The 16,494-nt window shown below is 41.5% G+C and overlaps 1 protein-coding gene across 3 annotated transcripts in view; it reads right to left on the minus strand.

The window, feature by feature from the left end:
• Positions 1–16,494, minus strand: part of GTPBP8 (GTP binding protein 8 (putative)) — a 58,484-nt gene that overhangs the window by 29,356 nt on the left and 12,634 nt on the right. For all 3 annotated transcript variants that reach the window (XM_033942008.1, XM_033942007.1, XM_033942006.1), the window contains 2 exons: positions 6,757–6,855; positions 4,735–4,865 (listed from right to left, as the gene is read on the minus strand). In XM_033942008.1, coding sequence (XP_033797899.1) covers positions 4,735–4,865; positions 6,757–6,855 — 230 coding nt within the window. The remainder of the gene's footprint in view (positions 1–4,734; positions 4,866–6,756; positions 6,856–16,494) is intronic.

Raw genomic sequence — 16,494 nt, forward strand, 5'->3', positions numbered from 1 at the left:
GGTTCACTTTAAATGTACCTGCCTAACATTCAAGATCCTGCATGGCATTCTTCCTCCCCTAATTCCAATATCTTGGAATTCTTCAAGACCTTACACTAACACATCCTCCCAAAAACTTAAACTATCTTTCCCCTCGTTAAAGGCAACATCTATGTGGGAAAAATAGGGAAATCTCTTTTCTTCAAAATCACTGAGCTTTGGAATAACCTTCCTGCCCTGCTGCGGAATCTGAGCTCCTTCCAATTATTCCAAAAGCATCTGAAAACTTGGTTATTCTCAAAAATGTACATCTCGCTACCCGCTTTATAATCACTAATTCTTATTATGTTCTTCCTTCCTTATATTAAAGTTCCTGTAAACCATGCCGAGCTCTATCTTTATGGAAAGGATGTGGTATATAAACTTAAGGTTTAGTTTAGTTTAGCACCGGACCCTGACTGAGAAGGTTGCTAGGAAGGAGGTTGTCCATTGCTACTCCTTCAATATCTGCTAAGTCTTCATTAACATTCTCACACAAGCTCAAGCCTTCTTCTATTTCCATGGCTTCACCAAATTCAAAACCCCCAGACAATACCTCCCATTGCATTTCCTCATCATAAGGGTCTACCTGGGCTTTGGGTTCAATAAGGTTCTGCTGCTTCTTTGAAGCTGCGTTTGTACTTCTGCTTCCTCTTGGTCTGGCTACAGGCTGCTTCTGGGACTGATCTGCTGCTAAAGGAGCCTCCCTTTTCTTTCCCTGCAGTGCGATAATCAAGACCAGCCCCAGATATGTCTCTCCCCCTGGTTGGCTGTGTTACTTCTCAAGGTTCTAAACTGGTCTGAACCAGATCTTTGCCTGCCATGCAGGGTAACTGCCTCAGCTCTAGGGTTTAACCCTCCCTGGCCTGTTTCACCTAGAGTTTTCACCCCAGCTGTACTGGGCTTAGATTTAGTTCTAGGAAAGGATAAACAGGTAGTTGGTTGCTTAATACCAGAATGAGCAGTACTCTTAGGTGATCTGTTCTCCCTGTGTTCTAACCTGAGTGGAACACTAGGTTTAGGTTGTGCAAGATTCTGTGCACATCTGCTGGGTTTTGTATCTGTCACTGGATTCTGCAGGATTTTCTCCCTGCACTCAGGATCTTCCCTGTGACAATACTTATAGTATATTCTATGTTAACTGATCGCCTAATATTGAAACTAACAAACAGTAAGTTACAAAAAAATTCTTATGTATTGTATAATGTATTATTTGAACAAAAAGGTTGCAAATTTTGATCAATTTCCAAATATAGCGCTCCTTTTATAAAGTGGCGCTACTGACTAGCATGAACTGAATAACTGACTAGCATGCACTGAATACAAAGAAGCCCATAGGAAATAAAAAGGCTTCTTTGCATTCAGCACACCGCTAATCAGTAGCACCATTTTGTAAAAGGAGTCCATAGTATGAATTTTCATGGGTTTTTTTGCACAGAATTATCCCAAGAGTATATCAACATAAATTGAAGAAGTACAAGGGACAACCAAATAATCTACAGCCTCTGTCTACTGCCTGATACTTGAAAAACATACCCTGTGAGCAGTGACACATACAGTACATTCTTTAAAGTGTTTCTTGTCTGCTAAGATCAGGATTTCAGACAGCCTAGATGGAACCAGCATGATAATATCTGGATTCCTGTTACTGCACCTGTTTTTGCAGACTACTTATTGGTAATTTTATAGTCAGCTGAATCTCAACCACAGGTGCTGGGCATGATTTAGGGTCATAACTTAAAAGTGAAATTTTCTAGCTTTGTGCTTCAGTGTTTGCAACATGGCTTGCAACATGGACCTCGGCGTCCACAAGCTTGAAGGGGCTCATTTCAACCAGAAGTAGTTTTCTGGCTTTTACAATACGTTTTCTGCCTGATACGCCTTAAAATTATATTTTGTTATAATGTTTATCGAGAAGCAAAAGGGCAGTAAACAAAACTGAAAGTACGAGTATTGAAAAGGGCAATGAACCATTTGTTAAAAAGCGAATAAAGGTAAGAGAGAAAAAAAAGAGGCCACTACCTCCCAAAGAAATAGCTGGAAAGGTAAGGAGAAAGAAGCTAGCATTCATAAATTGCAAAACATCACAGAAAGAGGAAACAGGCAACAATGTCTGCAAAAGTAGGAGAGTGAACAAATAGAAAAATGACCAAGGAAAGAATGTCGAGAATGACATATTGAATCTAAAAAACTTTTGGGGGTGGGTCAGGGTAGTTTGGGCAGCTGGTAGTTGGGAGTTATAGAGTGGGTTTGAGGGTAGTTTTAAGGTTATGGAAAAATAAGGGAATAATTGGACCATAGTTAGGGGTTGGGGCATTGTGTTGGGGGTGAGGTAGATGAATTTAGGGTTAGCCAAAGGCTAATGAACAACATAGGCAAACCTTCAGTCATGTGCTCTTCAGGAGCAGCTCAAAGCTCTACTGCCACCCCATAGTTTAGCATCTCCCTTTCCTTTACCGTTGCTGCCCAGTGGCCCACATTTCCCCGGAATATGAATGATAATTAACATTTTCTCTGCCTTTCAGTGTGCTTTGTGTTTTTAAAAAAATTTTATTGTTGGTAGATCATTTTGACTTGGTCATTTTAAAAGTAGCTCGCAAGCCCAAAAAGTATGGGCACCCCTGATGTAGTGTATCTAGATTTTCAGAAAACTGTTGACAAAGTTGCACACTGAAAGGCAGAGAAAATGTTAATTATCATTCATATTCCGTTGTTTTTTTTTAAAGAGGTCAAGGCAGATGACTCTATGTAACAACCATACAAAAATAGACAAATATACCCCCTCCCTTTTTACTAAACCACGATAGCAGTTTTTAGCGCAGGGAGCTGTGCTGAATGCCCCACGCTGCTCTTGACGCTCATAGGCTCCCTGCGCTAAAAACCACTACTGCAGTTTAGTAAAAAGGGAGCCATAGTGCACAATATAAACAGCAGATATATATTCTCAAAACGGACACATTTTGATCACTAAACTGAAAATAAAATCATTTTTCCTACCTTTGTTGTCTGGTAATTTCATGAGTCCCTGGTTGCACTTTCTTCTTCAGACTGTGCATCCAATATTTCTTCTCTTCTTTCAGCCTCCTGTATGCTGCTTCTCCTCCAGACCTCATTCTCTCCCCCAACTTTTTCTTTCTTTCTCCCTGCCTCCCTTTCTTTCTGTCTCCCTGTTCCCCCTTTCTGTTTCCCTTCTTTCTTTGTCTCCCTGCCCCCCTTCTTTCTGTCTCCCTGCCTGCCCCCTTTCTTTCTGTCTCCCTGCCCTCCCCCAAGCCACTTGGTTTGCTGCCGCCATCGGGGAACAGTCTCCCAAGCCACCACAGCCCCAAGCTCTCCCTGCAGAAGCGTCGCGCTGACCAGCATTCCACTCCCCGTCAATTCTGACGTCAGAGAGGAAGTTGTGGGCCAGCCAGGCAGCGATTGGCTTGCCCAGAACTTCCTCTCCGACGTCAGAATTGATATCGGGGAGAGGAATGCTGGTCAGTCTGATGCTTCTGCAGGAAAGCTTGGGGCGGCAGTGGGGGACGTCGGGGAGAGAAAGGCTGATCAGCCTGGTAGATCGGGACGGCAACACGAGTCTATCACGGAGCCCAGGATGGGCTCCGCGATCAACTTGCGTTGCCTTCCCGATCTACCAGTCGATCCCAATCGACGTATTGGGCACCCCTGCACTACATCAAACAGCTCACCTTTATCCACATGTTTATTCACACCTTCAAAGAAGTCAAGCAAATTGATGAGGCAAGATCTTACTCAGCTGACTTTGTCTCATTAAACTACTACTACAAACAGGGAAAATACCTAAATAAATTCATGTAAACTGTTCTGAGCTCCTCTGGGAGAACAGTATAGAAAATTTAAATAATAAAAATACTACTATTTAATAATAATAATAACAACTTTATTTTTATATACCGCCATACTACAAACAGTTCTAAGCGGTTTACAAGAGAAGAGACTGTATACAGACAGCGACATAATTTGAGGTTGAGGGGTGGTAGATTCAAAGGCAATGTTAGGAAATTTTACTTTACGGAGAGGGTGGTGGATGCCTGGAATGCGCTCCCGAGAGAGGTGGTGAGAGTAAAACTGTGACTGAGTTCAAAGAAGCGTGGGATGAACACAGAAGATTTAGAATCAGAAAATAATATTACATATTGAACTAAGGCAGTACTGGGCAGACTTGCATGGTTTGTGTCTGTGTGTGGCCGTTTGGTGGGGAATGGGCTAGGGAGGGCTTCAGTGGCTGGGAGGGTGTAGATGGGCTGGAGTAGGTTTTAACAGAGTTTTCAGCAGTTGGAACCCAATCACAGTACCGGATAGAGCTTTGGATTCTTGCCCAGAAATAGCTAAGAAAAAATTAAAAAATTTAAATTGAATCAGGTTGGGCAGACTGGATGGACCATTCGGGTCTTTATCTGCTGTCATCTACTATGTTATGTTACTATGACATTACAGAGAACTTTCGAAATTATATTGGCATGCAAGTTTAGTCAGGTTTATCATTTCTATAGCACTGAAAGACATATGCCACGCTGTACATTTAACTGTACATTTACCATGTAATGCACAGACAGGAGAGTTGGGGAGTTTCTTGCAGAGAGAATGATAGGATGAACATAGGTATCATACGGTGACTGGGAGTTAGGAGCTGAAAAAAGCAGCTTGAAAAACTGGGCTTTAAGCTTGCAGCTTCTCTATGGCATGTATTTTACTTACTTCTCTCTTGTCTCTAGATAAGCTTCTACCATTTCCACAAAATCTTTTGGGGCTCTGTAGCCATAGCCAGGCATATCCACTAAGGTAAATGATTTTCCCACTTTAAAAAAGTTAATTTTCTTGGTGTGTCCCTAAGATAAAGGAGAAAGTTGTTGTTTACAGATTCGTCAACTGCTCAAAATAAATATTAAAACAATTCTATTAAAAATAGCTTAAGAAAAATGCTGAACTGAAAGCACTGGAAAAAGAAAGCTTAAGAATAGAAAGACCACAGACAGCAAGAGTACAAGATTCCCTCTCACACATATTTTCCTAAGCCACAAAACAGGTACAATTTAGAGGCTTCCTCCCTCCATACTGCTCCATCAAAGAAATGGGTACAGTGATGTAAGCTTTCCTCACACATGCACACACTGTGTCACACCACAGAACAGGTATAACATGTGGACTTTGACCTGCAAACTTCTCTCTCACTCATTCACACTCTGTCCCATCAGAGATTAGACACAGTAGGGGTAGCTGTAGTGCGAGCTTCCTTCACAGACGAAGTGTGTTACAACATAGAACAGATACAGCACTGGCAGTGCAAACATCTCTCTCTTGCACATATATACAGAGGCTAATTTTATAATAGGCTGGGCAGGGAGATGTGTGTGCTGGAAAACATAAGAACATAAGGATTGCCACTGCTGAGTCAGACCAGTAGTCCATCATGCCCAGCAGTCCGCTTACGTGGCGGCCCTCTGGTCCAAGACCAGCACCCTAACTGAGACTAGCCCCACCAGCGCACGTTCCTGTTCAGCAGAAACTTGTCTAACTTTGTCTTGAATCCTTGGAGGGTGTTTTCCCCTATAACAGTCTCTGGAAGAGCGTTCCAGCTTTCTAGCACTCTCTGGGTGAAGAAAAACTTCCTTACATTTGTACGGAATCTATCTCCTTTCAACTTTAGAGAGTGCCCTTTTGTTCTCCCTGGCGGCTAAGTCACAGAGTCCCAAAGTTGTCCTAAAAAATATTATTTTTTCATTATTATTATATTTATTCATTATTATTATTTGTATTATCCACTTTCTATTTGACAAAACACATCCTATATCGGATACACGCAATGTACTATGGGTGTTCCTGTGTTTCTTAAAATTCTTCCTTGGTTTTTAAATAGTCTTGGCTATTTTATGCAATACATCCATTATTTGTTATGTCATATTTCCCAATTTGAAATTAACTAGACTGGATTTTTTTAACGTAATTTTATATTCATGCTTATAGGTTCACTGTTATCTAACTGCTTTTTACTGTGTTCAAAGGTCAGTTTACCATTTATTACGTTTGTATCATTGTTATATATTTTTATACATATTTGTAATGTTTTATATGGATAATGATTGCTCTGAGACATTCTTATTTGTTTTTCTTTTGTTTCTCTGGCTCTTTAGGACCCCTGAAGAAGGCTAGAGAGTGCCGAAACACGGCCCTTGTAGGGTCTGTTCATTGCAAACATAGTACAATCATTGCCTTTATATTGTTGGAATATGCTTGGTTTTTAATACATTGTGAAACATTTTATTTGTTCAAGACATTAATAAACTTTAACATTTTTAACTCTTGGAAGTCCAGGATCTGGTTCCACATCTTTTCTTCTGTACAACCCGGTTTCTATAGTACCAAGGTCTATTCCTGTGGGAGGTAGGACCATCCTGGTGGCCTAAGCACCCCTACAGTGGTTTTTTTGTGTCCCTCCTCGAGGGATGTAATCCAGTCGGGTTTTCAGGATTTCCCCAATGAATATGCATGAGATCTATTTGCATGCACTGCTTTCATTGTATGCTAATAGATCTCAAGCATATTCATTGGGAAAATCCTGAAAACCCGACTGGATTGCGGCCCTCGAGGAGGGACTTTGACACCCCTGGTTTAGACGATTCCAGTAACCACAATATCGTGCAATGTTATTAACTGAACTTGACATTCTAGTACCATGATCACTTTGGATTTACAGTATGCTGGTGCTTTGAGAGGACTTACTGGGGTTTTTGATACTCTGACTCCAATGTCAGGCACCATTGAGAATAAGGCTTTTATCAGGGAAGATTTTCCAACATTGCTTCTGCCTATAAAGCACACCTGCAGATGGAAGAGACCATTAGTCACCACAAATAACTAAACATATCTTAAGATTTTGGTTTTCCTGATTCAGTTACATTAATATATATTTTCTGTGGTGATACAGGGACTTTCATACAGAACCTTTATTCTACATAAATTTCATCTCAGAACCCTATTTTCACATATAAATCTCACGAGGATTATTCTGTGTAAAGTAGTTTGGGACAAACACAAATCAGCTTAAAAAAGGGACTGCATCAGGGCAAACTCTAAAATTGTGTTTTTCCTCAATTGCTCATTGAATTATAGATTGCCTGCTAGTTAGAGAATGAATAAGATACAAGAGGTTAAGTACTGCAACAATTTCAATTGCTACTCTTGGGATGGCTATTAGATGATCACATAAGAGTAGGATTAGGGTACTTTCTGTCCAAGATAACAGCAGAGAATACTAATTACAACAAGTGTTTGACACATTATTGTATTTACTAAAAGACTATGTTAGTACAGGTGTCCCTCCATATTCGTGAGTATTCCATCAATAATTAAATGTGAATATTTTGCAGCCATAAGTATTTTAAGTTAAATTCTGTAAAAAGAGCTTGCTACCTTTTTAGAATGCAGCTCTCTTTGTCTCCAAAGCAGCCTCACTCATGTGATTTCCGCCTCCGAGTTATATCATTCTGGGGTGCCAAGAGAAAAGGCTAGTGCTGGAGAAGTGTTGACTGAGTTTTGCTGCAGCAATACCAGAGGGAAAAACCTGCCCTCTTTACATGTTACATGTATGAAATTTCCCCAGGTCAACCTGTTAGGAATTCTCAGAGGAACAGCTTAGCGTTGTTGGGCCCAAGATAGAGCCGATTCCGCCTCCCGAGTGACATCATCTTGGGATGCAAAGAGAAAAGGCCCTGACCAGTGTCAGAAATGTATGTGACTGAGTTTTGCTGAAGCTACACCAGAGATACTGTAAGAAATTCAGAGGTGCTGTCCAATACCAGCCTCCTCCCTGGTGCCTAAAGTTCACACACTGCCTGATTTTGGGGTGGGTGGGAGTAGTTGTAATGTTTTTCTGACCAGGAACGATGTGAGGAACAGATTTAAAGAAGGCGACACCATTGAATCCATGGAGAGAAATGCCATGAGATGAGACCATGTGAGTGAGGCTGCTTTGTTTGGAGACAAAGAGAACGACACTCTAAAGGGCAGGATGTACTGTGCATTTCTTTAAAGAACTCTTAACTCTTTAAATTTTATTTTTATTAAATTTAAATTTACACATTCAAGAAAAATCATGAAGCAGAAAAAGAAATGGTATTTATGAAATCACAAAAAAAAGAGGCAATAAATTACATAAGGCATCAATTTTACAAGTGAACAAACCATCATTAAATAGGAAATAAGTCTTCCATAAAACTAAGCAAGAAAAAAAAAATTGTCAGAGAAGAGCCTGAGCCCTCTGTTCCACAGATATCCTGTTCTCTGTCTCATGACCCTAATCTGTTTTATTATTCAGAAACATCATTAATTGAGCACTCCAGCTGATGCCCTAACATTGTTTGGTGATGCACAAAATCTAGCTCTGACTTCTAACAACCCAAAATTAGACAGGTCTTCCATATACACACATGTTCAATGAGATGCGTTTCATGTCACTTACCTCAGTCACCTGGACCCCTGACTCCCCATTGAAGATTGGCAGGAGGGAAGCCCACGCCCTCCTGCCTCGACATAACCAGACCCCTCACACCCCATGACTTGACCCAATCCTTGTATCTTATTAAAAGTTCAAGTTCAATTTATTTGATATACCACCAATATAAAACCAATGTTAATATCTAAGCGGTTTGCAATATAATGAAAATATGAAAGAGAGGGGAACAAAACAGTAAACTAATACAAATATTTCTGAAACATAAGAGATATGGCTTGATTACAATAAAATCTAGGGTATGGGAAAAGGAAAAAGGAAAGAACATATAAGGTATAGGGTAAAAATATACTACTGTTCAATTATAAGTCCATTCTATTAAACTATGAATAAAATGTATAAGAAAAGTTTTATTTATTTATTTTAGTTGTTTATATACTGCCTATTAATTGTCTAAGCAGTTTACATTTATCCCTATCTGTCCGGGTGGACTCACAAGCTAACGTACCTGGAGCAATGGAGGATTAAGGGTGCGAGGCTGTAGCTCTAACCACTAGGCCACTCCTTCCTTCCTTTAGATGAGCCTCAAATGTTAGAAATGTGCTTTCTGTACAAAGGTGAAAAGGTGGAGAATTCGAGAGTGTAGGAGCCATGACTGAGAAAGAACCTTCATCAGGGGTCCATGGTAGAAAAAGGAAAAAACATATATCACAACAAATGTTGAAAAGTATATAATAAAGTCAAACTGATGTCATGTAACGCTAGCGATTTTTACTATTCACAGTGATTCTCGGCGTTACATAACATCAGTTTGGCTTTATTATATACTTTTCAACATTTGTTGTGACATATGTTTTTTCCTTTTTCTACCATGGACCCCTGATGAAGGTTGTCTGAAACACGGACCGTGTTGGGTCCCCTGTTTGGTAAAAAGGTTTTAATATATAGTTTGGTTGTCACAATAAATTTTGCCTACATCGTTGTACATTTCTGCAGTTTTGGCTTGTTTCTTCCTGGTTGGAACTTGTTGACAAACATGATTTAATGAACAGAGTCAGCATGAGTTCAGCCATAGGAGGTCACCAATTTGCTTTACTTTTTTTGAAGGTGTGAATAAACATGTGGATAAAGGCGAGCTGGTTAATGTAGTGTGTCTAGATTTCCAGAAAGCTTTTGACAAAGAACTTCTTGAGAGGCTCTTGAGAAAATTAAAGAGTCATGGGATAAGAGGCAATGTTCAATTGTGGATTAAGATTTGGTTATCGGACAGAAAAAAAAGGGTAAGGTTAAATGGCCATTTTTCTCAATGGAGGAGGATAAATAATGGTGTGTAGGAGGGATCTGTACTGGAACCAGTGCTATTTAACTTATTTATAAATGATCTGGAAATTGGAATTACGATTGAGGTGATTAAATTTGCAGATGACACTAAACTATTCAAAGTTGTTAAAACGCATGCAGACTGTGAAAAACTGCAGGAAGACTTTAGGAAATTGGAAGACTGGGTGTCCAAATGGCAAATGAAATTTAATGTGGACAAATACAAAGTGATGCACATTGGGAAGAATAATCCAAATCATAGATACTGGATGCTAGGGTTCACCTTGGGGGATCAACGCTCAAGAAAAAGATCTGGATGACATCGTGGACAATATGCTGAAATCTTTTGTCCAATGTGTAGTAGTGGCCAAAAAAACAAACATGCTAGGAATTATTAGAAAAGGGATGGAAAACAAGACTAAGAATGTTATAATTGAATCTAAATCTTAGATTTATATACCGGATTATCTCCTAGATTTAGGAGCTCGATTCGGTTTATATAATTAAATTACAGAAAAAGTTCAATTAGTTTGATTTGGTATACAGAAAAAGGCCTGTTAGCACTCATTGGAACTATTACCTAAAAGATGTTGAAACAAATTGGTTTTCAAAGCTTTATAGAAAATCTGAAGGGAAAGACAGATTCTTATGTAAGACAGTAATTCATTCCAGATTGCTCTGAAAAAATATGGAAAGGAATGAGAAATTTACTAGCAGACTTTATTCCTTTAAAGGATGGAAAAGAGAGCTTATATATATATATATATATATATATATATATATATATATATATATATATATGAAAGACTCTTGAACCTGCGGATCTCAAGGTGCTTAAAGATAAAGAGATTATAGTCACAAAAAGCCCATGTAAGATTTTAAAAGCCATACAGGCACATTTAGGGTTCCTTTTATCAAAAGATAAGCAGCACTAGAAAAGGTTTAAAGAAGAGCAACCAAGATGATTAAGGAGATGGAACTCCTCTCTTATAAGGAACTAAAGAGGTTAGGGCTCTTCAGCTTGGAAAAGAGACGGCTGAGGGAAGATATGATTGAAGTCTACAGAATCCTGAGTGGTGTAGCACAGGTACAAGTTGATCAATTTTTTACTGCATTAAGATTTACAAAGACTAATGGACACTTGAAGTTACAAGAGTAATACTTTTAAAATCAATAGGACGAAATATTTTTTCACTCAGGGAATAGTTAAGCTCTGGAACACGTTGCCAGAGGATGTGGTAAGAGCAGTTAATGTAGCAGGTTTTAAAACAAGTTTTGGGCAAGTTCCTGTAGGAAAAGTCCATAGTCTGCTGTTGACAGACATGGGGGAAGCCACTGCTTGCCCTGAATCAATGGCATGGAATGCTGCTACTATTTGGGTTTTTGCCAGGTACTTGTGACTATTCTTATATTCTTAAGACAAAGTTTACATTGGACAATATTACAGAGGGTTTGCGTAGGTTCATGGGTGTCATGGATTATTTTTATGACATCAACCCATCCATGGTATGTGCCTTGAAGGTGGAGTTAGCAGAAGCAGCAATGTCTACATACATGAATATATATAAAGAAATGAAGAAGCAGAAGAGCCAGACTGAAATCACAATGTATTTCCAGAAGATACTGAGAATCCCCGCCTCTCCATCTACCACATCAGCCACCCATAACGAGGCACCCCCTTCGTCTCCTCCCCCTCCTGCACCGCATACTGAACATGCACAGGACAACCAGGATAAAGACACCGATGATCCACTTCCACTGCCTAACTCTTCCTGCATCGCACGAGGAACATATGCAAAATGACGAGGATGAAGACACCACCTGAATAAGTGATCAGTACATGTTCAAATATTATGTTCAACATTATTAAGAATTATTCCCCCCCCCTTTTACGAAGCCACGTTAGGCCTTTTTAATCGCCGGCTGCAGATGTATTAGCTCCAACGCTCATAGGAATTCTATGAGTGTTGTAGCTAATATCGCATCAGCCAGTGATAAAAAAGCCTAATGCAGCTTCGTAAAAGGGGGGTAGGGATATGAAAACTGTATAGGAATCTGTGTTTAACAAAAGCAAAGAAGTGGGTTTTACAGTAGTTCATTCTGTGCTCTGATATTTTGTATATTGGTTGGTTTTCCATGATTTAATGAGATGCTATGCATGTACATGGTCAGTTCTATAATACAATACAAGAACTTGTTTTTATTGAACATTGAGGAAAACAGTTAAGTTGATGAAAAATGACCAGTGGCAACTTCAATAGAAAATAAACTGCCACCTGATACTTGTTTGCTCTATGACCAATCTAAAGATTCAAGTTACTGTACTGTAGTTTGGAAACTACAGTAAAAGAGCTTGTATCTTAAATTAATCTATGTCAGCGAATATGAAGGGAACGGTATTCACGAGGACTGTGCTCCAAACACCCACAAATATGAAGGGAGAAAGTTATTTGCAAATTTATGGTATTCATGAACTTACAAAATCACAGTCAAATCCCTGACCCAGATCTTCACCGCCGCTGCTGAGGTCGTCATTTGAGGGCTTTAGGGGAGAGATATGTCCCAACCAAGGAAAAATTATGTACTTACATGTTAATTTTCTTTCCTTTAGTCACAGCAGATGAATCCAGAGACTAGTGGGATTACGTCCATCAACCAGCAGGTGGAGAGATAGAGAGAACTGAGTTGTCCTCAGCCTTCTTGGATGCACAGCCTCCTGGTCAACCAGTATAGGTCATCTCAGAGCATCCAAAAACAAAACTCAACCATAAGAAACTCCTTTCCCACACACATGAAACACAAAAAACCAATACTCAAAGAACCCAAAAGGCAACTCCAGCACAAAAACAGTGCCAAACCACGTGCAGAGCCACGAATACCGAAACAGGGTGGGGCTCTGGATTCATCTGCTGTGACTAAAGGAAAGAAAATTAACAGGTAAGAACATAATTTTTCCTTCCTTGTCATCAACAGCATCCAGAGACTAGTGGGATGTAGCAAAGCAGTCCTAACGTAGGGAGGGAAACAAACATCACCGCAACTGCCAACCTACCGACGGTCATGGCAAAAGAAGCTCCACACCCAGACCATCACTGTGTATATACAGAGAACAATCAAAAAATGGAGAAAACTGCCCCTCCAATGCCTGATCTGCAGCAGAAGATCAAGGAAAGGAAAGAGTGAAGAAACCTCACAAGCAGTCAGGGGTTGAGCTCAGAATACATGTGAACAGGCGCAAATAGGAGCTAATAGCACAATGCTGAGGAAACCACAGCTGCTGAGACCCACTATGAACAGAAGAAGTGTAACTGAGGTGACACTTAAGGACTCCCAAACAACTATGGATGAATGAATCCGCTATGCCCGCAAGGCCCCGAGTCCACCGGAAAGCCATGACATTCATGAAAAAGCTCACTATAACAGACCCCCGTCCCCTTGCAAGGGTGTAGGGCATGGAGTGTGGAAACATAAAGAGAGAAGGGTCACAACCCAAAGTAGAGCCACCTCAAAGTAGTAAACCAAGAGCCCTCCGAAAAGAGTCAAGCTGTGGAACCATGAAAGAAATCCTCACCAAAGAGAGGAAAGGACTCGCACACCCACACATAGAGAGCTACAGAAGAGACATGGATGAAGCCAGGCTCCCCCCTCTAGCAGTTGAGGCCCATCGAAGGGCGCCAAGTCAGACTCCAGAAATCACAAAGAAAGCCAGAGGGACATAGGGGAACTCAATCAACAGAAACGTGAATAGTCAAAATCACTGGAGAGAAACAAACACAGATCCAAGGAGAGCCATACAGACTAACTAGATCATATGCGTCGTGAGAGTATTGAATAAAGTCCACCTACCTGGGCTATGCTGCAAAAAACAGCCCAGCAAGGAAGGGACCACATGCAGACAGAGAAACCTTGCTCATCAGAGGTAACCAACAAGTGAGACAAACTAGAGGTAAAGAGAAAGTCTGGAAGAACCGCCCTCACCACAGAATGGGCTACAGAAAACAAGGTAAGAGAAACCGGTAAACAGATACCAAGGTCAACCGACCCAAACCCCAGAGAAAAGGGAGAGTCAGCTAGACCCAGCTAGCCTCACGGACCAGAAATCCATAAAATGAAGAAAGAAAGATGAGTCCACCAGGAAGGCTTGGAAAGAATAAAGGGAGGCCATCCGCTGTAGAAGAGTGAACAAGATCAACCTTGTCCCCTGCAGTGGCCGTCAGCACCCATGCAGGCCATTCCCATGTTGATTGCAACAGCCCCACAGATGATGCCCAAAGCGACAGTGATGGCAGCAACTGCCCCTGGAGAGAGACAGAGAACGTAGTCGGACACAAGCAATACGCTAGACCACCTGAGAGTGCCCACACCAAAGAGCCATCACAAAACTCATAGAGGAGCATGCTGTCCACCCCCAGGGCAGGCCACCAAGGGCAAGCCTCAAGCAATAATGAAGAAAATTTGAGCAAAACGCATGAACCCATATTTAATGTGAGGAATAAATTTGAAAAACAGAGTATAATGGCAAACCAGTCCAGTAGGGTAAGACAGTAAGAAGATCCCCAAGATAGATCGAAACAAATAGCTACAACCACTGAATGGAGCAACATCCAGAGCGACCGCCTCCCTGACCAACCGTGTCTAGGGCGTGCAAGCCAGCCACAAGACAGGAGAAGCCAAATCTTACATGCACCCCTCATAACAGGTATCCCAGCACCAGCCAGCACAGCAGGAATCCTTAAAATGGAATACAGGAAACAAAAAGAGAATCCCCTTCTTACCCCAAAAGAGCGCACAGAAGACTCATCCGCAAGAGAAACCCCTTCGCAACAGACAAGGGAGAAAGGAGGTACCATACCTAGTGTGGCACATGAGTCTCTACCCTTAGGAAAATGAAGAACGGGAAAGTGGTTTCCAGACAGTGGGATAAAAAGTGCACTGCTCGCCACTAAGTCCCCGTTGCACCACATGTGCACCAGGGTAGATAAACACTAATGGCCGCTGAAGAACTGGCTAGGAGACATACCAGCCATAAACTACAGTCGTTCGAGCCCCAGGCACACAAACAGAGAAATAAGTCAGCCAGAAAGAAACAACCGCAAGCGCAGGAAAAAGGGAAGGCTAGGCACAACCAAAGCACCAAACCCCAAGGGAAGGAGAGAAAGGAGATACCGAGATAATAACCAAACCTAACCAAACCCCAAGAGGTGAAAAAATGCCGGACTATCATGCATGAACATGCCACTAGCCAGAATCAAAGAAAGACAGAGGCCTGTGACAATGCGAGAGAAGAGAAACAATCTCGGTGTCCTCTATAGGGGAACAATGACCTCTAGAAAACTGCCAAAGGACAGGAGGGAAAATCTTATTTCATTTATTTATTTATATATATCTATATCTATATCTATAATATATATTTTATATATATATATATATATATATTTTTTTTTTTTGTATCGTAAGGAAGAGGAGGGAGACAGAACACCCCAAAGCCTAGCAGCGCCTGGCAAAGGAAGTTGAAATCATTGGGGCAACATGCAAACGAGGCATAGAGTCGTATGCGGGTACACTGAAACAGGTACCTTCAATGTCCCCTCTCCCATGATGACAGGGTCTGGTCTCGTCACGGAGTCACCCCTCCTGTGCCAGGCGGCCAGATCAATCGCCCATTCAGTTAGGCGACTTCGATATACTGGCATGTCTACAGCTGGAGGCCGTGATATAGCTGTGCCAAGCTGATAGGATAGCCTGAAAAGGCTCTAGAACCCAAAAATCCATACAGGAGCCTCCAGAGAAAGGGTGAAATGCTGAAAATAGAGAACATGAAACCAGCACACAGAGACATCTCGTGCACCACCCCAAGACCCAAAGGAAAATAGGCTGGAAACATAAAGAAGAAACCCATAGGCAAATGAAAGACACCATCAATCATGTGAAAAAGACTAAAGGGGAGAGTGTACAGCAAGGCGCCGAGAGCCATAGATATGAAATGCAAGCTCACACAACGTAAAACAGAATCTAAGCGGGTGCAACTGCAGAAACAGGACCTCAGTGTGCCCCAAATAAATGTGGACAAAGGCTTCCACCAAAGTCCCCAAGGACTGAAAGAAAAGAGGAAAAACATAGGACCCCCCTAACCGTGCCACAAGCAACAAACACCAAAGGGAAGGCCCTACCCATAGCATAGGCACAAGCAGCCTCGCTTGCGCTAAGCGACAAGTGTTGCACCAGTAAGAGGAAGCCATATACCCCACACTTGAGCAAGACAGCCCTGCCAACAACCGCAAGGACAGTGAAATAGCCATGTCCCCAGAAGCAGCCAGAGATGCGCTAGGTAGAAAGCCCTGAAATATAGCAACCACAGGTGAAAACCGGCCCATTGACCGTGTTAACAGAAAAAGGCAAACCAGCAAACCGAGCACCGCAACGCATACAGTGGAAAGACAAGGCACTGCGGTCCAGGGCACCATACCCTACACCAAATGGCGCCCTTACTAACGCACCCCATGCCAGGACAACTCGGCCACTTACTGCCATCAGCCCCAGCTTCAACCGCCAAAACCAAAAGAAAGCGGGCCAACAAAGGCCAGACCAGGCAAAGGTCTTCCCATAAGACCGGCATTATAGCAGGTCCCTGCCCATACTATGATACCCACATTACTATAAAAAATCAGCCACAGGCTCACACAGCCCAC

Source organism: Geotrypetes seraphini, chromosome 4, assembly GCF_902459505.1.
Source record: "Geotrypetes seraphini chromosome 4, aGeoSer1.1, whole genome shotgun sequence".
Lineage (NCBI taxonomy): Eukaryota > Metazoa > Chordata > Amphibia > Gymnophiona > Dermophiidae > Geotrypetes > Geotrypetes seraphini.